This window comes from Phascolarctos cinereus, unplaced genomic scaffold (assembly GCF_003287225.1).
Source record: "Phascolarctos cinereus isolate Bilbo 61053 unplaced genomic scaffold, phaCin_HiC Scaffold_726;HRSCAF=1367, whole genome shotgun sequence".
Taxonomy (NCBI): Eukaryota; Metazoa; Chordata; class Mammalia; order Diprotodontia; family Phascolarctidae; genus Phascolarctos; species Phascolarctos cinereus.
This window is the reverse complement of record NW_027556098.1, coordinates 14,071,303-14,097,866: the sequence shown is the minus strand read 5'-3', so window position 1 is coordinate 14,097,866 and position 26,564 is coordinate 14,071,303. Positions and strand designations below refer to the sequence as shown.

General features: G+C 35.5%; 1 protein-coding gene across 2 annotated transcripts in view; it reads right to left on the bottom strand.

The window, feature by feature from the left end:
• The window catches only part of ANOS1 (anosmin 1), a 236,766-nt gene that overhangs the window by 97,700 nt on the left and 112,502 nt on the right, over positions 1 to 26,564 (bottom strand). For both annotated transcript variants that reach the window (XM_021006244.2, XM_021006243.2), the window contains exon 3: positions 3,603 to 3,665. In XM_021006244.2, the coding sequence (XP_020861903.1) occupies positions 3,603 to 3,665 (63 nt within the window). The remainder of the gene's footprint in view (positions 1 to 3,602; positions 3,666 to 26,564) is intronic.

Sequence of the window (26,564 nt, the reverse complement as noted above, 5' to 3'; positions counted from 1 at the left end):
GCACCCCATAGAACTGCAGGTGTGATCTGACCCAGTATGGGACTATCACTTCTCTCACACAAGGCACTATGCCTTTTAGTGCACTCTAAGGTCACAAGACTTTTCTGGTTACCACATCATACTGTTAACTCACACTGAATCTGAGATCCATTAACACCTCCAAATCTTTCCCAAATTGTTTTCTAATCATACTTTCTCATTATTAAATAAAACTTTTATAACCCAAAGTAATAATGCATCTATCAGTATTGAATTTCATCTTATAATATTGAGGTCAAAATTTGAGACTGTCAAGATCTTTTGAATCCTGTCATCTAAAGCTACCCCTCATGCCTCTATGTGGTCAGCATGTTTGTTAACTAATTAACTAATAAACATTTTAAATAGTATAAAGTCAACCAAGCATAGATCCCAGGGGCATTCCACTAGAGACTTTCTATCAAATTCAGTTGATGTTGACCCATTAGCGATTACTTTTCAGATCTGTTCATTCAGCCAATTTCAAACCCCCTTAATTGTATAATTTGATGATGATGATGATGATGATGATGATGAGACAGTGGATAGATGCTGGACCTGTAGTCAGGAAGACTCATCTTCATGAGTTCAAATCTGGCCTCAGACACTTATTGGGCAAGTCACTTAATGCCATTTGCCTCAGTTTCCTCATCTGTAAAATGAACTAGAGAAGGAAATGGCAAGCCATTTCAGTATCTTAGCCCAGAAAATCCCAAATGGGGACATGAAGAGTCAGACATAACTGAAAACCCAATGAACTGATGATGATGATGATGATGATGATCACAATTTATATAGCATTTCAATGCTCGCAAAGTAATTTCCAAATATTTTCTCAGTTAATCCTCACAGCAACTGTAGGAGTTAAGTTATTATCCCCATTTTATAAATAAGAAAACTAAGACAGAGGTTAAGTTACTTGCCAGGGTCACTCAAGTACTGTGTGAAGCAGTTATTGAACTTGGATCTTCCTGACTCTAGGTCTAGTACTGTACTCATCTAGTCTAGCACTCACCTGGAAGTATTATTGTGAAAATCAAATGGTATATTTGAAAAACACTTAGCATGGTGCCTGGCATATAGAAGGTGCTATATAAATGCTTATTTCCTTCCCCATCCCCCAGTCTACATTTCTCCACATTGTCTGTTGCAACAGCACGAGAGACTATCAAATGTTTTGCTAAAAATACAGGCAAACTCTATCTATGGCATTTTCCTGACATACTATGTCTGGCAAGGTTTTGATAGAACAGGTTCTTTGTCTAGGTTCAATTGCTTTTTGTATGACCTTGAATAAATGGTTTAACCCCTTTGGATCTTAGATTCCTCATCTATAAAATGAGGTAGTTGGACCAGATGACCTCCAACGTCTTTTCCAACTCAAAATCTATGTTTTGGTGTCACTCTTTTTTCTGATATATGAGCACATTAATTCTTCTACAGGCACTTTCAGATATAGGTTTAAGAGAAGAAATGAAAGAGGCATAGGAGCCCATGTAGTATGTGTTTAGATCATACAGAAAAATAAAGTCTTTTTATTGATAATTTGATTATATTTTATCAAAAATATTGATTAAACACTATGTGACACCTGCACTGTATTTAGGTGCTGAGGATACAAAAACAAGAACTAAATAGTCATTACCCACATGAAGCTTACATTCTAAATGGAGAAACATTATGAACTTACACAGATAGGTATATTAAAATACACACATATATACCAAATGTAAAGAGATATACATAGAGTTATACCATTGATCTTGTCCTCACCCACAAATGTTCCACACCCATGTTTACGAACTCTGAAATTCCTTTATCTGATTGTAATGAGTTGTCATTCCACCTCTCACTGTGCCTTGCAAATCTAAACCCCATTCTTCATCCTAATCATTAACTTCATTACCTCTACATCCTAGTTCTTTCCTAGGACACCATCCTTCCTTCACCATCCATTCTCTTCCCTTCCTAGTCTTGATCCCCTGGTAAGTTCAGCTCTCACACTATCCTCTTTTCTTGAATCCCTTATTCCATTATTCTACAGAAGATCACAGAAAAGACCAGGCAATAATTTTCATAAGATAAGAGAATTCTGAATTTAGAGCTAGACATAATCTCAGTCTTTGTCTCTCTCTGTCTCTGTCTCTCTCTCTGTCTCTCTCTCTCTCTCTCTCTCTCACACACACACACACACACACCACACACACACACACACACACACATCTTGTGTCCTTGGAAAAGAGGATTTTGAAAATTCTAACTACATTGTTACAAATAAAAGTATGAAATCATTCAAACTCCTAATATAATTTTAGCTCCTCAAGGCTGAAATAGTATGGTGAATGGCAGAGGGTAGGAGCAAGCATTTAGCTCTATTGATTTGGCAGCCAGGTGAAACAGTTGACAGAGAACAGGGATTTGGATTCAAGAAGACATGTTTCAATCCTACTTTAGATACATGCTAGCTGTCTAACTCTCATCAAGTCACTTAAACTCACTGTTCCTCTGCTTTCTCATATGCAAAATGAGGATAATAACATCTTGCAGATTGTTGTAAGGATCAAATGAGTCAATACATGTTACAGCATTTCGCATACCTTGAAGCTATTGCTGCTTATTATTACTATTGCAGTCCCAAGCTCATTATAGTGGTTTATTTTCAACTTGAATATTTAAAGGCATATTTTAATTTTGTTGCTAGATCTCCTTGGTATTATATAATAAATGAAGCAAATATAGTAAATTCAGATAAATGAAATAAAAGTAGGGATCTCGGGGGAATGTTTAGAAAGACTAGAGCTCTGTCCAGAAACCAGCTAAACTGAATGCTTCTATCTCTGGGAACTTCTGCCTTTGAGATCAGCTGAACAGCAAAGACTAGATTAGTGCTACATTGCTCCAAATAGTTGAATAATAGGGATTTTTTAATGTATTATTTGGCTTGTGTTTCTTTGGTCAGTGACTGGAATATGAATAGCAAGACTTCTTTTTTAGGGCAAAGACAGTAGACATTATAGTCAAAGTGAAGACTAGTGGTAAGCACAGCTGGACTTGGAAGTCAGGAAAGACCTGGCTGGGGTCCAGTTCTGACTGAACAGTTACTAGTGGTGTCATCTTAGGCAAGTCACTTCCCTTCTATGAGATTTAGTTTTTCTGCTTAAAATGGGGACAATGTTTGCATTATCTACCTAACAGGGTTCGTGTAGGAAACATACTTAAAAAAACCCTTTAAGTTGTTATATAAATTGTTAAATTAAATGATTCTTTATTATTATTAATTAAAATTACCAAACAGGTAAAATTTGCTTTTGACAACTGTCCCCTTTCCAAATACCTGCTCACCATTTAGGTTTCCTGTCATTTCATGAATGGATTAAAGAACAAATAGCAAAGTTTCCATCTTTTTGTTTGTTTGACAGAGATTAGAAAACATACTGCCCTCCCTAGTCTATCTTTAATCTGAAAACGAGAATAAAAATCTCTCTTCTTCAAAGTCATGGTTTGTCTGAGAATCTTGCACCTTAATTCTCATATCAAAAAGTTCTGGGATTAAACTATGAAGAAATATTACGTAGCTGACATACCTCACAAAAACTTTGGCATTGGTTTTTCTTTAGTTCCCATGATTCTTTGCATGGTTCCAAGCACTAGGAGGAAATGGAAAAAATATACATTAGAATCAAACAAAGCAAGAAACAATGCCAACCTGAACTTTTTTTTTACACCTTAACCATATCCAATTTAGCTTATTTAAAAAAAAGTTCACAAAACCATTTTCTTGAGTTCGGTATTAATACTGCATTTAATTTATAATAAATAAAAGCAGACTTACTGAACTTGACTAGAGAGTCACAGGGTACTGCATTAAATGCTAAGAATGGAAATATCACAATAAAAGCAAATAAAAATGTTACATATTGTGGAAAATTTTTAAAGAAGGTGAAATGATCCAGGATAGCTGTGTAAAACTTGATTAGAGCAAGAGAGAATTGTACAGTGGAAAGTACATCACACTTAGAGTCAAGAGACTTGGGTTCAAATTCCATTTCCCGTACTTGTTAACGTTAGTGTGGATCACTCAACCACCTCAAGCCTTAGTTTCCTCATCTGTAAAATGGAAATAAAAATTTCTGTAGCACCTATTTCACAACTACCTTTCTAATAATGCAGGGTAAGACCCATGTTGTCTTTTTATGGTTGCAATGATTTTAGCCATCTAATCCTATGTTTAAAAACCTGCATTTTGTCAATAAAGATATGGACTAAAGATATCTTGTAAAGTTACATATTAATTAACATTAATTATTTGAACATTATCACTTCTTAAGCCCAAACAATAATTACAAAGAATGTCACAAAACAGCAGCCCAGCTTTTTCCCCCAAAGGTGAAGAAGGGAAGGTAATAAGTATATTTAGTTTTAAAACAGACTGAAAAAAAAAGCTCTTTGTAAGAAGAGCATTTGCCTTTTCATTTCATAGCTCATGCCTTTAGAAAACAGGTTCATTTTCAGAACATAGAGCAGAAGGTCTGCTTTGCAATGTATCTTACCTACAAAATACACAGGAATCTCAAAATATTAGTACCTATTAAGCTTTAATAAGCATACTAAATTTAAACTGCTCTAAGACTTTTTGAGATACCCTGTGTAAATGTGTGTGTGTGTTTGATAGTGCATGCAATCCTGTGAGGTAGATAATGGAAGCCTGACATTTGCCATATATGGGTACTATCCTCACTGGCTCTTCCTTCACTAGCATCCTCTAAAACAGACTAAAGATTCAGTTTTCAAACTAAAATTTTATTGGAGGAACATTGCTCTAATCCCATTGGGGGAGACCAAGGAATGTGTTCTGAGTTAGAAGCTAGGAATCCTGGGTTCAAATATCAACCCTACCATTTATTTAGGAGCAGCTAGTTAGCACAGTAGATAGAGCACTGGGCCTGGAGTCAGTAGCCTCAGGGTGACCCTAGGAAACTTAATCTATTTCCTCATCTATAAAATGAAGATAATAATGGAACCTAACCTTCCTGGGACTCTATCACAGTGGATAGAGTGCTGGTCTTAGAATCAGAAAGACCTGAGTTTAAATCTGATCTCAGATACTTACTAGCTGTGTGACCATGGGCAAGTCATTTAACCCTGTTTGCCTCAGTTTCCTCATCTGTAAAATGAGCTGGAGAAGAAATGGCAAAGCACTCCAGTATCTTTGTGAAGAAAAGCTCAAATGGGGTCATTAAGATTTGGAAATGACCGAAACAACTCAACAACAACCAGAGGTTGTTGTAAGGATCAAATAAGATAATCATTGTAAATTGCTTAGCACAGAGGCTGGGATATAGTAAGCACTATAAAAATGTTAGCTACAATTATTATTATTACTTACAATCTATTAGGTTTTGGTCAAGTCATTTAATTTCTCTGAGTCTCAATTTCCTTATTTACAAAAGTAAGACATTGGATACATTACCTTCGAGGTTCTGTCTAGCTCTAAATCTTCTAAAGCTTCTCTTATCTTATGAAAATTATTGCCTTATCTTTTCTAGCTTTTTCAGAATTATTATTATTATTATTTTTTGGTTTCCTAAGCTTAAGTCAATTTCTTATTAGAAGCACCTGGCTTCTAATGAATAGGATAGGCACTTCCTGACAGTCCAGATTTCTGTACATATACAATGAATAATATATAGATTTTCCAAGGAATACTATCTCTTTACTTGCAAAAAAACTTAAAGGTCTAAATAGTAATTCTTCAGTAAATGTTTTACATTCCCTATAGACTAGAAAAAGAAGGGGTGGGGGAGATGGTTTTGAAAAGCATTTTATCTTTTCCTCATAATTTTATTTTCATAACTCTTGGTATTCCTCAATTTTTCAAAAGATATTTGATCTTAGTAATGAAAGGCCAATACAGATATCATTGTTGTTATACTGGCTTTCACTGGTGATTTCACTGGTACAGGAAAGATACTCTCTCCAGGCAGAAAGATCAGTACATGCTCCCCAGCTTCAAGTCTTAAAACTTGCCTGGAGTACTGATACTGATCTATCCAGGATCACAGAATTAGTATGTGTCAGAGGTGAGAAATTACTTTGAGGGTGGCTCTCTAACTCTGTCATACTACCTCTCATAAGTGCCTATGTGCATTTGGGTCATCTAATGGTCAAAGTAACAAACCAGCAATAATTTAGGAACACACACAGTTATAATGAGAGATTTTGTATGCTACGACCCCATCAATACTCAGTGCCTTTCCAGGATATTAGGATCTGTGAAAGTCTGTGCTTCCTTGACATAATGTTCTAGATTCCAGGGTCACCATTATAACATGATAAGGCATGGTATAGAACTTTGTTAGAGAAACTAAACTATAATCAAGAATTTCAATTAATCAACAAACATATATTAAGTACCTAGTATTTCCAGACACTGCTAGGCACTAGGGATACAACAACAAAAATGAAGTTGCTTACCTTCCATCAAGTAAACAACTTACATATAGGTAAGTAGATACTATATATAAGCAAATTAAATAGAAGGTAATTTCAGAGTAAAAGCAGCTGGTGGATCAAGAAGGTTGGAGATAATATTTCAGCTGAATTTTGAAGGAAAGTAGGGATTCTAAGATTGGATGTGATGCAAGTGATGATGAATTCATTTTAGGCATAAAGATCAGCCCCTGCAAAGATAACAAATGTAGTACCAGGTGTGAGGACAGCAACTGGGACAGTTTGGCTGCTTTGAAAGGTTTGTGAAGGTGAGTAATATATTGAATAATTTATACATTAAATATTAGAGGAAGCTAGGTGATACAGTGAATAGAGCACTGAACCTAGGATCAGGAAGATCTTAATTCAAATGTGTCTGACACTAGCTGTGTGACCCTAGACAAGTCACTTAACCTATGTTTGCCTCAGTTTACTCAAGTGTAAAATGGAGATGATAATAGTACTTGCTTTACAATGTTGTTGTGAGGATCAAATGAAATATTGCTTGTAAAGTGCTTAAAACAGTACCTGGAACATAGCAGGGTCTATACAAATATTATTTTTCATTATTAATAATTATTATTAAGTATTATTTTGTTTAATTCAATCTTATTTTATTTAATTGAATTATTAATTTTACTTAATTGAATATTATTAAATGAAAAATATCAATAATGATAGGAATAATAATATCTTCATTAAATGCTAGGAAAATAAGTTAATGATAGATTATGAAGACCTTTAAGTAACAGAAGGGTTGACTCTTTTATACTTTAGGGAATAAGGATATCAGTGGAGCTTTTTGACCAGGGGAATGATCAGACTAGTACTTCAGAAATTTCACTGTAAAGCACACTGATTAATGTAGACCCTAATTCTTCTGTGTGGTGGGGATTTACTGATTTGGTTACAGATACTAGAACTGCCTCCTGATTACTGGTAGACTGAGTCTTAGGAGAATAATGTATTCTTATTGAAAGATACAACCCTCTGCAGTCTTTGAAATGAGCTAAAAGACCTGTTTGGATGTTGGTGGTTGTCTTTGTCTACCTTCCCCTGCTTTTTAGAATACCTCCTTTACCATCGACTTTGTGCTTTCTTTTGGAATGCAAACAGTTTTGAAAGAGGGAATTTCTCCCTTCTAATCACACCAAGGTACAGTAAAAGCTACTTACCATACAAGTGTTTATCAGTGGTAGAAATGTGCTTATGTATAACTTGAAATGATAAGCTCAAGGACATTGTTTCTGAATGATAACCTCCCATCTAGTGGATGGTGGGATTCTGAATTCCCCAAAAAACATGATCATATAAATTAGTCTTCAAGCCAAGGAAGTGAAATTTCCTGGGCAGCATCTGCTTTGGGAAGTGCCTTGTGGTTAAACTCAAATATAGAGTTCTTTGAGGTTGGACTTTCGGGCACAAGCCCACGAAAGGTAGAAGACTATTTTTTTCAAAAGCATGCTTCTAAGAAAAGGAAGAGACTCACTCCGCAGCTGGAAAACTAAAACCAAGGCATGGGGATGAAGAGACAAGAAATCTGGGCTTTGATATGACTATTATCATCATGAGTTGGTTGTATAGTAAATCCAAGTAAGTCCATGTAAAGGGTAATGAATGTTTAGTAGCCTCTGAAATGTGTTTGAGGTCAAGAGTGGGTCTAATGGGCTATTTGAAAGCATCAAGTTACCTTTTATGTTCATGGATCCCTATGAATCCTTGTCCAGAACATTTTCTGGAAATGGGGAGAGGTAGGAGGTGACACATAATAAAGCCTGTCCCATACCTGATACATATATTGTACATTAAAAGATTATATGGCTTTAGAACTGTTACCCACATTTGGAAAAATAGATATGAACTAAATCTAAGCTTTATTGCAGTGATTTCCTCAGACTAAATTCTGCTAAAAGTGTAATAAGATAAAGAGAGAAATTGACTCTATTTGGTTCAGGTTGCCAGGATCAGTTGCAGTGAATGATACATTACATTGCTTTGACAGAAGGGTGATAGATAGAATATTATTGGGAGAGACTAGAAGCAGGGAGACAAATTAATAAGCTATTGCAATAATCTTGAGAAGAGTGACGAGGACTAGAACAAAGGTGATAGCCATGTCAGGGAGGAAAAGTAGACAGATTCAAGAGATGTAGAGATGTTGTGCAGTAAAACTGAAAAGATTTAGCAACTTCTTGGATATAGGAGGGGGTGGGGAGTATAGGAAGCACAAAATAATTCTATGGTTGTGAACCTAAATGACTATAAGAGTAGTGTCTCCAATAGAAACAGAGAAGCTAGGAAGATGAAAACATAATGAGCTCCATTTTAGACATGTTGAGTTAGAGGTTCCTATGGACATTCAGGTGGAGCTGTCCAAAAGACAGAGATGTGGGATTATAAACTCAAGAAAGAGAATAAGGCCAGCTATGTAGCCTTGGGAGTCCTATGCATAGATGGAAAATATTAAACTCATGGGAGGTGGTGAAATCATCAGTTAGCTGCTCCTCTTCTTCCCTCTTACCTACCTTACCTTACCTCCTTCCCCCAAAAAAAATGCTAAATTCACTTAAAGCCAGCTTCCAAAATCCTCAGACACTCAAGTCAAAACAAATACCTTCTAGTCTACTTTGGCCAGTTTTCAAAATGCTAATGATAGCTAAGCATAGCTATCATCTTGGGATTCACATCTATTCAATTCTACATCTCTGTGGTCTGTCACATTTAGCCAAATTTATTTTAAAGTTATAATTCAACTTCTATTTTTCTTTGCAAAGAAAGCATCAAGTTATATTTTAGAACAAGTATGTGTGTGTGTATGTGTGTATATAAATATACATATATATGTATGTATATAAATTATGCCTCCAGACCCATTAAAAAGACAAAAATCACTTCCCTATGCCCTGAAATACTTGAGTAATCAGCTTTTTTTAATAATTTGTATGCCAAGATTTGCATATCAATTTATCACAGCTACATCTGGGATTTTAAGCATATATTCTACTTTCTTTATTTTTAATAACAACGTATTGGTTCAACTGAAAAATGTAATGCAAAGATGTTATCAATGACAGCCAATATTTTCTTTTAACAGCCTGCTACACAAAGTAACAGACAAGAATGTGTGTCTGGGGGTACCAAGCTGAAAGAAACCCCAGGAATATTTTGCCAAAAGCTCTATTTCTGGGGTATTTTGTCATTCTTGTGGCCAATAAAATAATTTTAAACAAAAGTTTAGAAGAGAAAATGACAGACATTCCTCTCACACCCCATATAGGAAAAGCATATTCCCCATTTTCCAAGATAATTAAAAATGCTTGCCAAGAGTGAGTAGTTCAAAGTACTTCTGTGATAGTAGAGAATGTGAGAGAAAGAACGTCAGGAACAGTCATCTGCTTTGGAATTCATTACAGGCAACAGCTACTACTATCATGATTATTTTATTGCATGTGACTAAAGAAAGAGTAAGACAACACAAACTTGATATTTTTAAGGATTTTACTTGGACTGAACCTAGTTCTAACTTTCATTGCTGCTTCAAATGCAACGAAAAGAGGCTACAAAATTCAATGTGAGTCCAGTACTAAGAAGGGTTGTCAGAACAATGGACTTAAGAATATGAAGTAATCTCAGGTTACTTCTCTGATTTTTCCTCTCTGAAAGTCAGTGGGGGGGGTTTTCACATGTCCTTTGTAGTTGATTTGGGTCTTTATAATAGACAATAACTTATTCACTCAAAGTCATTTTAAAACAATATTGCTGTTATTGTATACAATGTTCTCTTGGTTCTGTTCATTTCACTCTTCATTATTTCATGCAAGTCTTTCCACGTTTTTTTCTAAAATCCTTGAGCTCATGATTTCTCATCATCCAAATATATTCTGGGGCCAGCTAGATGACGCAGTGGATAGATCTCCAGCCTTAGAGTCAGGAGGACCTGAGTTCAAATGAGCCTCAGACACTTGACACTTACTGGCAGTGTGACCTGGGCAAGTCACTTAACCCCAATTGCCTCACCAAAAAAGCAAAACAAACAAAAAAACCCAAATTTTTCTTGACAGCCGACCATCTGCCAATTAGCCTTTTCTAGCTAAGTTAGGTTAGTAAAATACTAGCTCTAAATTATAAGTTTACTAGGCCTAACCAAAGCTTACTTTCCTCAAGTATGGCCTTTAAGAATCCAGGATCTCCTCCATGTTTAAGAAGTCTCTTTAGTGTAGGAGTACTATGATTGTTGAAAAAAATCTGAGGCATAATTTCAGACAACAGTGATATATTTTTGCATGCTGCTTTCCAAAAATGTAAAATGAAATAAAAGATATCCAAAGAAATAATTTGTTTTTAACTCACTGATGGTTAGGAAGAAGTAAATAAGGCCATAGAGAGGAGGGAGTTATATAGATTTATCTTGGGAGAAAATGGTAGTTAAAGAGAGAAGAATGAATGTTATGAATTACAAACTAGTATACCTATCTTCAGTCAATTCTATGTATTAACAACATAACACTTTTCCTAAAACACGTTATTCTATTGAAGAGACTTTGATTATTCTCTATCAAATCATGTCCAAATTCTTCAGTGTAGCATTTAAGGTTTATATCTACTAGCTACACCTTACTTAGCCAAACTTATATTTTGCTGTACCTTAATATGAACAATTTCCTTCAGTAAGGCTACTCTCTATACTCACATACCCATAAACACACACACACACACACACCCCCCACATATTTTACTCATTTGCAGTCATAATGCCAGAGCTAGAAGAGACATTAGAGATAATTAAGTCTTACTTTCATATTAGATGGCAGCATTTAAGGTCATAGAAGGGCCCAGCTTTCCCACAAATATCCCAGGTATTTGTGCTAGAACTCAAAAATCACACGTGCAAATGTAGAAAAGTAGAAATATTAAACCTATCTTTTAATGACAACTAATAGAAACTATAATCCATCAAAGACCTTTATAGAAATAATTCAAAGTTAAATGGAAATGAAATAACTTAATCTTAAAGAATTGGCAGGTCAAAGAATAGATCATAGAAGTAATAGAAACAAAAACTTTTGGGAAGCAACCAAAATAGTCCTTAGAAGAAAATTATATCTAATTTCATTGATAAAAGATAAAAAGAAAAACAAATCAACAAATTGAAAGGGCTGTTAAAAAAGAAAGACTTGGAAAGCATCAAATTAAAAAAAACAATACAAAACAAGAACATAGATTTTCTGAAAATTAAAGAAGAGATTAACAAAATTGAAATAAAAAAGAATCCCATTTAATTAATAAATATCAAGAGATTTAAAAAAACTAATAAAATAGAAAAACTATTAGCTGAGGGAGAGATAAGGAGAGAAGAAGAAGAAGAAGAAGAAGAAGAAGAAGAAGAAAAGAAGAAGAAGAAGAAGAAGAAGAAGAAGAAGAAGAAGAAGAAGAAGAAGAAGAAGAAAGAAAAAGAAAAAGAAGAAGGAGGAGAAGGAGGAGGAAGAGAAGGAGGAGGAGGAGGAGGAGGGGGAAGAGGAGAAGAAGGGGGAAGAGGAGGAGAAGAAGGGGGAAGAGAAGGAGAAGGAAGAGGAGGAGAACAAGGAGAAAAAGGAGGGGGAGGGGGAGAAATAGGAATATTTTGCCATTGTCAATTGTTTTAAAAGAGAATTCATAATAAAATAATAAAATGTTCATGTGATTATTAGAAACTATTTTACTGAACTATATAGCAACAAAATCGATAAATTAAATTGATAAATGTTTACAAAATGTGAAATCTCTAGATTAACAGAACAAAGGTATATTTGTTTTAGAGAATCTGGATCTCTGAGAAGGGAGGAGAAAATATCACAAATTTGATAGCAATAAGTGCCGGGTTGATTGAGGCCTCTATATGTAGATGACAACAGGGAATTCAGACCAAAAATCTGGGTACTCAGGGGATTGGGCATAGTAACTACTTTGTAGTAGCATCATAGATGATTAAATAAAATATGTGGAAAAAAATGAAATATGCTTAAAAAAAACATCCCACATGTAAAGCATGCATTTCTCTCTGTCAGGCCAACTTAGATTTATTTAGATCCAGAAGAGACCTCAGAAGCTATCTGTTCAACACCTTCAGTTGACAAAGAGGCAAAACTGAGACCCAGCAGGGAGATTAAGTGATGTGTTCTAGATCACACATGTAATGCCAATGGTGGGATTTGAGCCCAAGCCTCCTTGGTCAGACCCATGCTGTGGGAATATCAATATGGCAGCTCTACAGAGGATGAAATCAGAGAAGGGAAAGACTCTATCCCTGGCTGGAGGGATTCCAATAAAGTGCTTTAATCATAGTGAAGGCAAAAGATAATGAGAACCTGGTCTAAGATGACTGTGATGTGAGTAGAGAGAAGAGACAAGATAAACTATGATACTGACAGGCTTACAAAGTAGGTGTCATCTTCAACTTCTCACTCTCTTTTATTTCCTATACCCTATTAATTGCCAAGTCCTGTCAATTCATAACATTTTTTCATATATGCTCCCCTTTATCTTCTGACACTGCTACCACCCTGATGAAGGTCTTCATTACTTATATCTGTACTACTGCAATATCCTTTTAGTTGATCTCTCTTTTTCATGTCTCCTCCCATTCCAATCCATCCTCTGCTCCATTCAGACATCAAATTGATCTTCCTACAATGTGGGTGCTTTTTAAATACTCGTTAACTTCACTCAAAATGTTACAGACACTAAAGAGGTGGAATTGATAAAATGTGTCAACAAAGTAGAGACAAAGGATAAGAGAAAAGAGTTGAGGATGATTCCTAGACCGTGAACCTAGGTGATTAGAGGAATCATAATTAGAGGAATATAGGAGGTGAAGTGTAAGGAGAAGGATAATGAGTTTTATTTTGGAGATTGTAGAGTGGAACTAGGGAACACCCAACTGGAGATGCCCGGCAGTCAACTAAGGATGTAGGCCTGGAGCTCTGAAAAGAGATAAGGGTTGAATCATGCATATCTGAGAATCATCTGCATAGATATTATAGCTGAATAAAAAGGAAATTGGGAATTCCCTGTGAGAAAATACAGAGATAGAGGAGGAGAGGGTCTAAGGCTGAGCCCTGAGGTACGTCCAGGAATAGGAGACAGAGGTGATGATCCTAAAAGGAGATCAGAGAATGTTGTCTGAGATGTAGGAAGAAAGAACCAATAGAACAGTTTCACAGCAACCCAGAGAAGAAAGATTATTCAAAAGGAGAAATATTTAACAGTGCCAAGTATGACAGAGAGGTCCAGTAGAATGAGAACTACGAAAAGAAATTAGTGAAAGTAATTACTGGCAAGGGATGAGGTAAAAAGCCAGATTATAATGTCAGTGGAAGGTAAGAAAGTAGAGGCAGCAAGTCTATAAAAAGCTTTTTCTAGGACTATGAAAAGGGAGGTTTGACAAAGTATAAAAGACTTAAGACATGGTAGCATCAATATGTGTTTATGAAACATTTAATATATGCCAGGCACTATTTTAGGCAATAGTTATAAATATAATTGATGGAAAAAGTCCCTATGTTTAAAGAGCTCTAATATAAGAGACAATAATAAAATAGAATTATTATCATTATTATTGAATTAAATAATGTTTTATACTACAGAATTTTGCAAAGCACTGGTATTATAAATACCAGTTCATTTTATCCTCACAATAATCCTGGGAAGAAGGAGCTATTATTATCTAACTTAACATATGAAAAAAATTGAGGCAGACAGAGATTAAGCAATTTGTTAATGGTCACAGCTATTAAATGTCTGAGGATGGATTTGAATTCAGGTCTTCCTGAGTCCAGATCCAATAAGTACATATCTAATCAAACAAAAATTGTTTCAACTAATATAGATGGAGATTGTTTCAGTTTTTGCAGACTCTCAGGTCCTACTGTTAATACATATTTAGCTTGCAACCAACTAAAACTCTGATTTCTTCTTCAGAGGAATTATTGTTTGGGAATCCCCCCGTATAATAGGTGTGCAATTAAATTTTTAACCCAAACATAAGTGTTATATCTGACTCTATTACATTCCATCTTACTAGATTAACTCATTTTTCAAGACTGCTAATATTATTCTGAAATCTATCAAGCTAGAGAGGCAACATCTCACAAAGTTCTGTAATCTTTGTAACATCTCTTGTTGAAAATAATTCTGTATTTCTGAGTATAATTGCTGCTAGATCTTTAAAATTATATCCCAAATTCTAACCTTCTATTTTTACAAGTATAAATTCTATCTAGAATATTACATCTGTTAAGAAAAAAAAATGTTTTCTTCACTATCACAAAATGCAATAATGTAGAATAGCTGAGAGGCAGCCATTCTATGGTGGACAGGGGAAAGGTTTAGGAGTCTGACAACCTGGGTTCAGATCTTGCTTCTGCCAATTATTGCCTGTGTAATCTTGGGCAAATCACCTAATCTCTCTGATCGGCTTCCTCATCTATAAAATGAGAGCATTGGATCTGATCACCTTTAAGATCCCTTCAACCTCTCTGTCTAAACCTATGAGCACATATGTGTATTGGGTTTAGGTTGGCATACATTAGATTTTTTTTCAGGATTACAATAGAAGATCCAAATTAAAGATTATAGGCAAAGGCAGAGAGCTAATCATAAGATGCATGCTTTCTTAATAATCTTTTCTGTCTAATAAACAAAAGCAATAGAAATGATAACTTACATATTCTCTCTTATTAAGACATTTCCTAGACATGAGGTATGTATTTTGGTTCTATAAAAGCACTGCTTTATTTCATAGAGGTACTTAACCCTAATATAATGCCATCAATTGTAGTTTCAGAAGAACTGTGTGTATGTGTATGCGGTTTGAGGGTTTTTATTTTCCCCTTGTCTAGGCCATTAATAACAGAGAATTTGTCTTAGAAGTCAGGGATCTGTTTTTTATGTAGAAGTAGGAATTTTTTTGTCAATCAGTTCCTTAAAATATGTTTACTCGCATCTTTAAAATAATTCATGGACTGCCTCCAGTTATAAATTGGTATAGAAATTGTTACAATCCCCCGTGTCTACAAGTATACCATGTCTTGCCAAAATAATGAAGTTTTTTGGCTGCCAGCCAGTGGAAGCACAGTTGAACAATCATCCAGGCCAAAACCACAAAGGATTAGCATGCCAACCTAGTATAATAATGCAATGCTGAAGACATTTCATATCACAGACCAACTTTCTCTTGAATGTTCTAAGGATAACAAATACTTCTCACCATAGTGCTTATCAGGGACTACAACTTATCTTTTATTTGAGCTATTTTTCATGCTAAAGGAGACTTCAGACTCTAAGAGTTCCTTTAACTTTTAACTAAAACGTGTAGAAAGAAATCTCATGATTAAGAAACAGAATCTAATCAATTTTGCCATATAATTGAAACTTTGGTTGCTTCTAACAGAGACTGAACCAGTGCTGTCTCCATCTTAAGGGTAAAGGATATAGACTTAATAAAATGATGTTTTAGTTAATACCAAAGATCCTCAGCTTCCAAATGTTTAAAATTTATTTTGTTTTATTCAAATTCTTTAGCACCATCATGAAGTTTCAAATGGCATTTATGTGGTTGCTTCTAAAGTATGAAAATAGTTACATGTTAATTTAAGAATTATGTAATTTCATTGACACTAATTACTGACTGGCAATTTCAATCTCTGGACAAGGGTCCAAACTTTACATACAAATCATGTGTTCTTTGGTTTATTTAACAAGAAGTTTTGAGCATCATACATTTGTAATACCTTATTAGGCATTATGGGAGAAGGAGAAGGGGAAAGATGAAGAAGAAGAGGAAGAGGAGGAGGAAAAAGGGAGAAGAAGGAGGAAGAGGAAATTGGGGAAAGTAGGAGGGTGGAGAAAGATAGTTTAGGTGCTATTTCTTCCATGAAGCCTTGCTTCATATACCCATCTGGAAGTAACCTCTCCATAAATTTCAGGATCATAGCATTTTCTTTGTACCTTTGCTATTCATTAATTACATTCTAGTTTGCATTATGATTATTAGCAACCCTGCATTTTATACTGCACTAGACTGTGAATTATTTGAGGGCAGGAATTCTCTCATTCATCTTTGTATTCACAGTGCCTGGCACAATACCTAGCACATTGTGAGATGCCTTCAAAATATTTGATAAAAGAAACCCAAACCAATGAAGTCACAGATTTAAAGTTCAAATAGATTAATCTAGTCTTTGACTGCTATTCCATTCAAATTGCATAGGACATAAAAATAAATAAGACATATGCCTGATCCTGAAGGAGTTTAAAATCCAGTAGGGTGATAAAGTAAAAATATACTACAAAATAGTATAAGCGCATAAGACCAATCCGAGTGATATGAGATCAGAACTTGATTGAATCAAGTTCCAATGAAGGAAGGAATATTTGAACTTGACCTTGAAAGATGACTAAGGCTAGATAACAGATGAAGCGGTGTATATAAAATAATGGAGAAGGGCAGGATGAAAGTAGTTGAGAGAGGAAAAGCTAATTTGTTGACATCAGTTGCAACTGTTATCAGTTGTAGTAAAGAGATATACTAAGAAGTAAAATACTTTATGCCAGGAATCACAGAATTTAATTAACCTGATCAGAATTTGTATTATTAAAATGTAATTAATAGATATAATCCTTCTTACATGGATCTTACGCAGTCATTCCTAGGTGGAAGGGCAATATTTAATCTACTGACATAAGCAAAATTTGAGATGCTAAAGAATACGTTTTTTAGATTTTGCAGCAATTTGAAAAAAAGTTGGGATTTCTGACAGTGCTTTGTTCAAATAATTAAACAATTCAAAATATGATCCTTGTTTTCATATGGGCAATAAAAACCCTACATACATATAAATATATGAACATCTATTTATATGTATGTGCGCACGTGTGTTTTTTTACAAATTTATATACATGAAAATTAAAATGAACATTTTCATATGAAGAAAAGAAAGTACAATAAGAAACTGGTTTTTTTTTTTATTGATAGTGAGGAGCAATAGAAACCTTACTCCTGGCCTGATCTTCAAGAACCTCTTTCTTATTTCTTGCTTGTTTCCTTCAGAATTATATCTTATTTAAATAAAGCAGAAGACACATTCAAAGAATTGGGCCTTGTTCCTAATGGAAAGTGTGTCATTTTTTTTCATCTTTGCATCCTAAGGGCCTTACACAGGTAATGCTCAATAAATGCTTGTTGAAATCAATTACTTGTTGACTATTGGCTTTCATTCTAAGTATAAAATGGGCATTGCTCCTATGTTTTACTTTTTCTTATGACATTTGATGTTAGGATATTTGTGGCAGCCAGCTCTTGGAGGACTTACAAACACATACTATCAATTTTCTAGTTTCAAGACGTATAGATCTTTCTTGCCTGAGAGATAAATCACCACAGTATCTCACAAGTGCAAACCAGAAGGAAGCAGGGATCCGCATTAAGATAGATCAGCAACACTTTCAACACTAATCCCTTTTAGATTGAAGGAACTTTTAACACTGACAGCTTAATATCTATCTGTGTGGTTTGGTTTTCTGGCATGTCAAACTTCACCAGTAGCGCTGCTTTCTCTTGAAAGGACATAACAACAAAATGTAGGGAGAGTTTTCATGTTTCCTGTTTCCTCCTTGCCAAATCAAATCACCCTCAGCTTTGTCAACATAAGGGAGCCTTCCAAAACATTAGTGAATCCCTGACCAATCCTATTCAATTGCTGATTATGTGGTAGGTCTGCTTAAAATTAGTAATTTAGAAGTAACATTCCAAAATTTCAGAAAACTGAAAGGAAAACATTGATATGGAGAATATATATTAGTTATGGTTGGAAAACCCTGTTCAGAATAGAACTCAGCTAGGCAGGGGCCCAAAGCTCAAGCCCATCATGAAGGGTTAGAATATTTCACATCACAATTTGATCTTTAGTTCCCTCACTCCCAATATTCAACACTGTTGAATATCATGATTCTGGCAGAATTTCAAATGTAGAAGAATGCTATTTTGTGCTGTTTCTAACTATATCAAAAGTAACAATAATAGGAAAGTTTGGATCCACAATAGATGTTGTAAATACAATGCCCTTTGACTGCCCCCTGTCAAACTCCAGATTGGAATACAAGTCAAATATGAAGAAATCTGCACATTATTGGAGTACAAGTAAGAGATGTCATGGGAGCACCACCAAAAGAACTTAAGGAAGAGATTCATTTACCCTGACACTTCATCAGCTATGTGGTCCAATTTCTTTGTGAGGAAAAGGATGGAACGTTATACTCCTCTATTGATTATCATATTCTGAATCAGGTTATCAATAAAGAAAATTCCATTAGATAAGTATCGATTAAGCATTCACTGGGCTTAATAAGTATTAAGGATGAGAGGTGATGTGCTATATATGGAGAATAATACGAACTATAGCTAATATGTATATAGTACTTGAAGATTTATAAAGCACTTTACATGTAGTATTTAATTTGACCCTCACAACAATCCTACGAGGTAAGGAAATTGAGGATGAAAGAAGTTAAAAGTCTTGCCCAGGGGCATATAACTGGTAACTGTCTGAGGCAAGATTTAAATTCAAGTGTCCCTGACACCAGATCCATTACTTTACCTTGCCCACTTCTTATATGGGTGAGTTCCTCCAAGAATCTCTATTTTGATGAAGGTCCTGAATCAGTCATTTTTTATTCTATATAATTGCCATTATGCCCACAACAGGGTACTTTTTCCTCCAACTTTCAGCTTCATTTTATGTCTTGCCTTTCCCTATTTATTAGAACAGAAGTTTCTTGAAGGTAGGGATTGTCTTTCTTTTTGCTTTATTTGTATCCCCAGTGCTCAGGAAAGTGCCTTGCAGATTGTAAGTGCTTAATAACTTTATGTCAACTTCAATGTGTACAACGGACAATACCCATCACAGAAGACAGAGATTAAGCAACAGCCACCACATCCTGTCCCTCAATGAACTTCATTCTACACATGGAGAATATAAAAGGTAGGGTGTGATGAAACAGATAGTACTCACCCTTATACTTTCAGAATATTTTAAGATTCTCCTACCTCTTTACAAAACTGATTCATCAGAAGCCTGAGTTCAAATGGCAAATGAATTAGAAAACCACATTTCAAACCAAGCCTAGTGATGTTGAATGACCCTTCATATCTTCTGTTTTAACTTAAACATTTCAACATTTTACAAGTAGGAACCCTTGTTTACCTCACTCAATCTTTTTATGGTCACATATTTGGAAAACACCCTGATTTTCTTTGTTACCCCAACAGAGAAGACAGAGATCTTCAAGACATTCTATAATATTACTAAGAACATCAACTAAAGAAAATTGTTTTTGATAAGGAAACAAAGTAAGTTGAAGAACATTTAATAAGTGCCTACTCTGAGCCAGATCCTGATATAAGCACTGAGGATACAAAGAAAGATAAAACATTCTCTGCTCTTATAAAGCTCACAGTCTAATAGAGGAGGCAATATGCAAGTAACTGCACACAAACATGCTAAATGTGGTCTAAATTGTAAATAATCAACAGAAAGACGACACTTTCATAAATGGGGATTGGATAAGGCTTCCTGTAGAAAGAGGAATTTTAGCTAGGATCTGAAGGAAGCCAGGTGGCAAAGAGGAGGAAGAACATTCTAAGCATGGAGGGGCAGCCAGTGAAAATACCTGAAGTTGGGATATGGGACTTTCCAAAGTACATAATGTTCCACAGGAGTCTTCAGTGACACTCCTGAGTAGACTAGAAACTGCCCATAAACATGGATGTGAATGGAGTGTAATAGTTCTCCAACTCTGACAATTTTTATTCATGACGTGTTCATGTCACATACAATGGCATGTGTGAGAGTGCTAGTAAAGAAAACTAGACCTCAGTTGATCCCAAGTGAAAAGAGATTTTACCATAACTTGAACCCTTGCATCCCTTCATTATAGTGGTTGAAATACTCAGAAGAGGCTTTCTGAGAAGAATTCTCTGGAGAACATAAGCAACTTAAGAGTACGGACTGGCTTTTTTTGTCTTTTATCTTCAACCCCTAGCACAGTAGGGGCTTAAAAGCTTTGTTGAATGACTAAATAAACTAAGCCTCTGTATGTATATATATAAACCAACCTCTGTGTATGTGTGTGTGTGTGTGTGTATGTATACATATATACACACACACATACATACACATACATACATACATATACAAACATATCTGTAAAATTATTCTATACATCTATTCATCAATTCTTTCTCTGGATGCAGATAACATCTTTCTTCATATGTCCTTTATTTTTAATTTGTGTATTTATATATAATAGTCAAAATGACTTAGTTTCTCAAAGTTGTTCTTAAAACAATATTGCTGCTACTACATACAATACTCTCTTGGTTCTGCTCACATCACTCTCAATCATTTTGTGCAAGTATTTCCATGCCCTTCTAAGATCATTGAGCTCATCATTTCTTATAACACAGTTGTATTCCATCACAACCATATACCAGAACTTGTTCAGCCATCCCCAATTGATAAATAGGACCATGCCTATTAAAGCCTACTTTCTTCCTTCAGCATTAACCCTAGACCCTGGTCATTTACACAAATTTACTTTGCACAGCTCTGGAGATGTGATGTCCCACCAATTCCACAGTCTCTAAATTCTGATATCCAGGTAAACAGACCTCTGAAGCTATGAGATGCTCCTATTTTTCAAGTCTATGCACACATTTCTTCCAGGCCCCTGAAGCTCCACACTCAGTCATAATGCAGAGTCATAACAGAGAGAGAGACAACATAGAATGGTGGAAAGAGTATTGGACTAATACTGCTGACTGCCCCTGACTAGCTGCATTATCATACACAAGCCACCTCACTTCTACAGAACTTAGCTTCCTTATCTGTAAAAATAAACAGGGTAGGACTTGGGATCTCTAAAGTGCTTCCCCACTCTAACACTCTTTTGATTCTTTGATATTTGTATCTGATCACATTCAGTCTGAAAAACCAAGATATAAGTTTCATGAGCTGGGCAGCTAGGTGGTACCAGGGCCAGAGTTGGAAGACTCACATTCCCGAGTTCAAATCTATGTGATTCTAGGCAAGTCATTTAACCCTATTTTCCTCAGTTCCCTCACCTGTAAAAATGAGTTGAACAAGGAAATGGAAAACCATCTCTAGCATCTTTGCCATGAAAATTCCAAATGGAGTCACAAAGAGTCAGACACAACTGAAAAAATGACTGAACTGAACAAAGTTTCATGAAAACAAATTCACTTCACAGTGATCTAATATTGGTTCTCTTAGTTTTACCTAGAAAATTATCAACTTATATACAACTAGCATAGCAGTTACTGATTTCACAGAGGATATCACACTGCTGAGAAAATTAAAGCTCTTGCTTCTTCAACCTTTGAAGAATGAACAAAATGCCATCCTAATAATACATGAAAGTTAATATAGAAGTATAATATAGTTTAATTTTTGTCATGCTCCCTAATTCTTAGGACAGTAACTGACACATAGGAGACACTTAGTAAGTGTCTACTGATTGTTTGATTTCTGGGCTGAAAATGAACCAGCTGGGATGTTAAAGAATCTCGGTCAAGAAATCACCTAATCTGTTTGTCCAAATGTAAAACACAGATAATGAGGCTTATCATCTAATTTCCTGACCAAGGAAGTTTTTAAAATGTTGTTTTCTTTGGCTGAAATTTCATACAAGTGTGAATTATCACTATATGCCATTATGGTAACTGCTATAGCTGTAGCAAGTATTTACCACAATGACATGCCACATAAGAGGTCAGATTTCATTTCTTTTGGGGTTTTTAAATACACATAGGTGTGTATACATATACACATGTGTGTATGTATGCATGCATGTAAATATAATGTTTTGTGCCCCAAATTAGCAAACCAAAACAAAATTCCTCAAACTCTAGAAGGGAAATTACAGACAAGGTCTACAATAACACGAATTTGAGTAGATATCCTTATCCAATTAAATGTCTCCACATTTAATAGCATAACTGCCAAAATGGTCTCACCACTGAAGTCAGGGGAGCTCAAATGTTCCCCTTATTCCCGTCTTCTAATCAAATTATAAAGAACCTTCTTCCAACACAGCCGGTTTGCCTCAGGGAATAATTGCTGCAAATTTAACCTTCCCTGCTGACCTGCCAGAAATGATATATCAGGAAAGTCCAACCAAGTCATTGCTAAGGTACTTCAAAATAGTTGTTTCTCAAAAATTATGTGATTCAATAACATGCCTATTTCAGTTAATTTTGAAAAATATTAATCCTAGATATTTCATTTATTTTTCTACTTTAAGATTTTTTCTTCTACTTGTTCTTATAGAGGAAAATATCAAATATTTATATCTATCTATACATGTGTGTTTATGTATATATAATATATATTAGAGAAATGTTATGAAGTTATCTTTTATACATTTGGATGCTCTTTACCAATATTGTAAAAATGGCATGGGAAAAGTTAAGTTTTTTTTTAAATAACAAGAAAAAATAAAATAAAAAAAGACACCGTTCCCTTTTATTCTCTTACTAAACTGTTTTGTCTTTTGCTTCATTTTTAAAATAAATATTGAGAGTGCTCCTCAGTTCATTAAAATTGCCTCTAGTTTCAAGTTTTCTGTTGCTCTTGGTAGCCAGTTTATAAAAGAGCTAAACTGGCAAACTCTCTAGAGAACAGATGACTCTCCCTACTCATCCTTCTGCAAACTCACACATCTAAGTCTGAATGAAACAGTGACAACAAAATGCTCCTTTGCCTTACGTCCACTATAATGCTGAAGTTTTATGGACCACCTAACAATCAGAGATGGGGGGAAAATGCCTTCTTTGTCTGGAGTGCAACTTTGTTTCTCTTCTCCGGCTTCCCACTTCCCTCCCAATACCACCATCTCCATCAGAAACGACATATTCCGCATTACTAAATAGCGAGCTCCAAGGAGTCTTTCACTTCTAATTTCACGCCATAATAAAATGCAGTGGTTGTTTCACTGAGAGACCTGAAAAGCCTTTCTTTGTGAGGCCTGTTTGATGGTCAGGTTAAGTATCACGTTTTGGCAGCGGGCATCTGTGCTTCTTCATGCAGTGACCATACTAAGAAGGGGGAGGAAAAGGAAGATAGAAAGGAAAAGGAGGAGGTTCCAGAAACCATCGTCTCAGGAGAAAACAATTTACCTTCTGCTGGCTGCTTGACAGAAATATCTGGAAAATGTGAATGTGTTGCCTACCTCATTGATGGCCCTACCAAATCAATTAGATTGAGTTGTGAGAGGGACCATACATGCACTTTTTTCATGCGCTAAGTTCTGCGTTTTTGCTAGAATGAAAAAATCAAGAGTATAGCCAGTGCCTAAGATGCTACTGATGTAGGCATAATGAACTTACCAAGAGGAAAACAGAATTGGAGAGATAGCAACTAGAGACTAGCATATACAACAAACAAGATGTGATATAGCCAAACCTATAGTAGGATACATATTTGATCTTATTTCCTATTGATAGGAAAAATAATTGTATGTAGGGAACATCTATATTAGCAAAAGTTTTACAGGGTGCGAGCCACATAAATCACTGTCACCATCATAATGGGTTTTAGACACGGTTTCTATTCTACCCAGCAAAATTTGGTGTGGCCTTGTCATGTAAAAAATGAAATCCTTGAATATCAGTTAAGACAGATTGGCCAGGAAGAAGGCTAAAATGTCCTGATAGAAAGGCTGGACATCAATGCTGTCTTCATTTCAGATTAGATCACTCCAGTGATCCAGATTGTATACAATGCAACATAAAACATAAAAGTGTCCTAAAATAGAGGATACACATGGCTTATCAGTGAGTCAGGGACATTTGATAAATGCTAGACTTATTCACAACTCAGTAGGGGGAGACAAAAGCAGCAGAAGACCTTTCATGACCTTGAATTTACCATTTCCCTGGCATACATGGGGTGAAAGAGAATAAAGGAATATAAAGTAAAATTTCTTACATAGAATAGGATCCCAGTACTCCAGAGCTAGAAAGGAACTTAGAGACCATGTATAGAGTTGAACCTCCTCATTTTAAAGATAGGAAAACTGAGGCTTAGACAAGGGAAGTGACTTGCCCAAGGTGACAAATTAGGACTTGGATCTGGGGCTCTTATACTCTATTGTGAAGCAGTGTAGATGTCTGGAAAGTATACCAGATTTGAAGTCAGAGGAATTCTGGGTGAGAAACCTGAATCTATCACTTTTTGCCTGTGGGGCCTTGGGCAAGTCGCTTAAACTCACTAAGTCTATTTCCTCATCTGTAAAATAAGGGGATGGATCAGATGACCTCTAATCTAAGGCCTTTTCTTATTTCTAAATCTATGGTCCTCTGATCCAGCACACTGAGGATCTGCTATGATATTTTACAAGGACTTACAGATTTGAGGTTGGAAGACCTGGGTTAAAGGCTGGCTCCATAACTTCCTATTGTCTCTTTTAGGAAAGGTTAAAATCTCTCTCAGCCTCATCAACCTCACCTATAAAATGCTGGTAATAATGTCACCTGTCTCAAAGGATTTGTTGAGAGGATTGAATTAAATAATATATTTAATATGATTTGTAAACCAGAAAACACTCATAGAGATCAACTGTTATCTGGGTCCCTGGAATTAATATTTCCTAGTTTTCTGTGTTTGGGCAAGTCCTTTAAACCTTGCCTGATTTTTTCGACCCCTGTTGTTCACCCTGCTTGAGGTTTTCTTGGCAAAGATACTGAAGTGATTTTCTATTTCCGTCTCCAGCTCACTTTACAGATGAGGAAACTGAGGCAGATGGAGTTAAATGAGTTGTCCTGAGTCACACAGCTAGTAACTGTCTGAAGGCAGATTTAAACTCAGGAAGGTGAGTCTTCCTGACTCCAGGCCTTCTATCCACTTCACCACCTAGCTGCCCATTTATCCTCTGAGCATCAGGTATCTTATCTGCAAAATAGGGATGGCACTATTTCATTACCTACACCACAGGAGTATCATGAGGAAAATGTCTTTTTTTTGTGTGAGCTTTAAAGCAATTTATTGTAAGACAGGAGCAGTGTGTTATGCTGAAACAAGGTCATTATTTTTCAAGCATAAAGTTCTTTCAGCCCAGCTGAAGGGCATAGCTTACATAAATTATTCTCTTAAAAGCTCAGACTCCAGTTTTCAGTATCCTAAGCATATGAGAATAAAAGTTGTTGAAAAGAAGGGTTGTTTTTTTTTTTGAAAGCTCTGGTTCACTGTGGGCACTTAAATTCTACAAAATGGGCAGCTGGGTAGAGCAGGAGATAGAGCATTTGCAATCAGGAAAACTTATTCATGAAAATTCAAATCTAATCCCAGACACTTACTAGCTACATGCCTCTGGCCAAGTCACTTACACCTGTTTGCCTCAGTTTCCTTATCTGCAAAATCAGCTGGAGAAGGAAATGGCAAACCATTCCAGTATCTTTGCCAAGAAAACCCCAAAGAGTCAGAAATGACTGAACAACCACTATAAAAATTTCCAAAAAAAATATAGTTGATGGATGTTGGTGTGGCAGTCACCTTGAGGTACTGAGGACCCTAAAAGAAAACAAAGCTTTTCAAGTTGCCAAAGAATTCTCAGAGAAAACTTCACTTCCACTAGATTGATCAATCTCTGCAGAATGATAAACATGCCTTTGAAGAATACAGCAGCATGATGCAAAGGAAATAGCTCTGGATTTAGGATCAGAGGACTTGAGTTCCAATTCTGATTCTTCTGCATATAATGTGTGACCTTGACCAAGTCACTTCTTATTCTTTTACCCTTGGTTTCCTAATCTATAAAGTGAGGCTGTCATACTAGACCTCTGAGTTCTCTTCTACCTCTAAATCTATGGTGCTATGACCATTATCATAAGGTGAGAGGAAAACAGAGGGAAGAGGAAAAAAAAATTCAGGTTGATCAGGGCTCTCTTCTTTGAACCAAAGAAGTGAACTGGATTAATTTATTCCTTTTTAAATTTAACTATTATT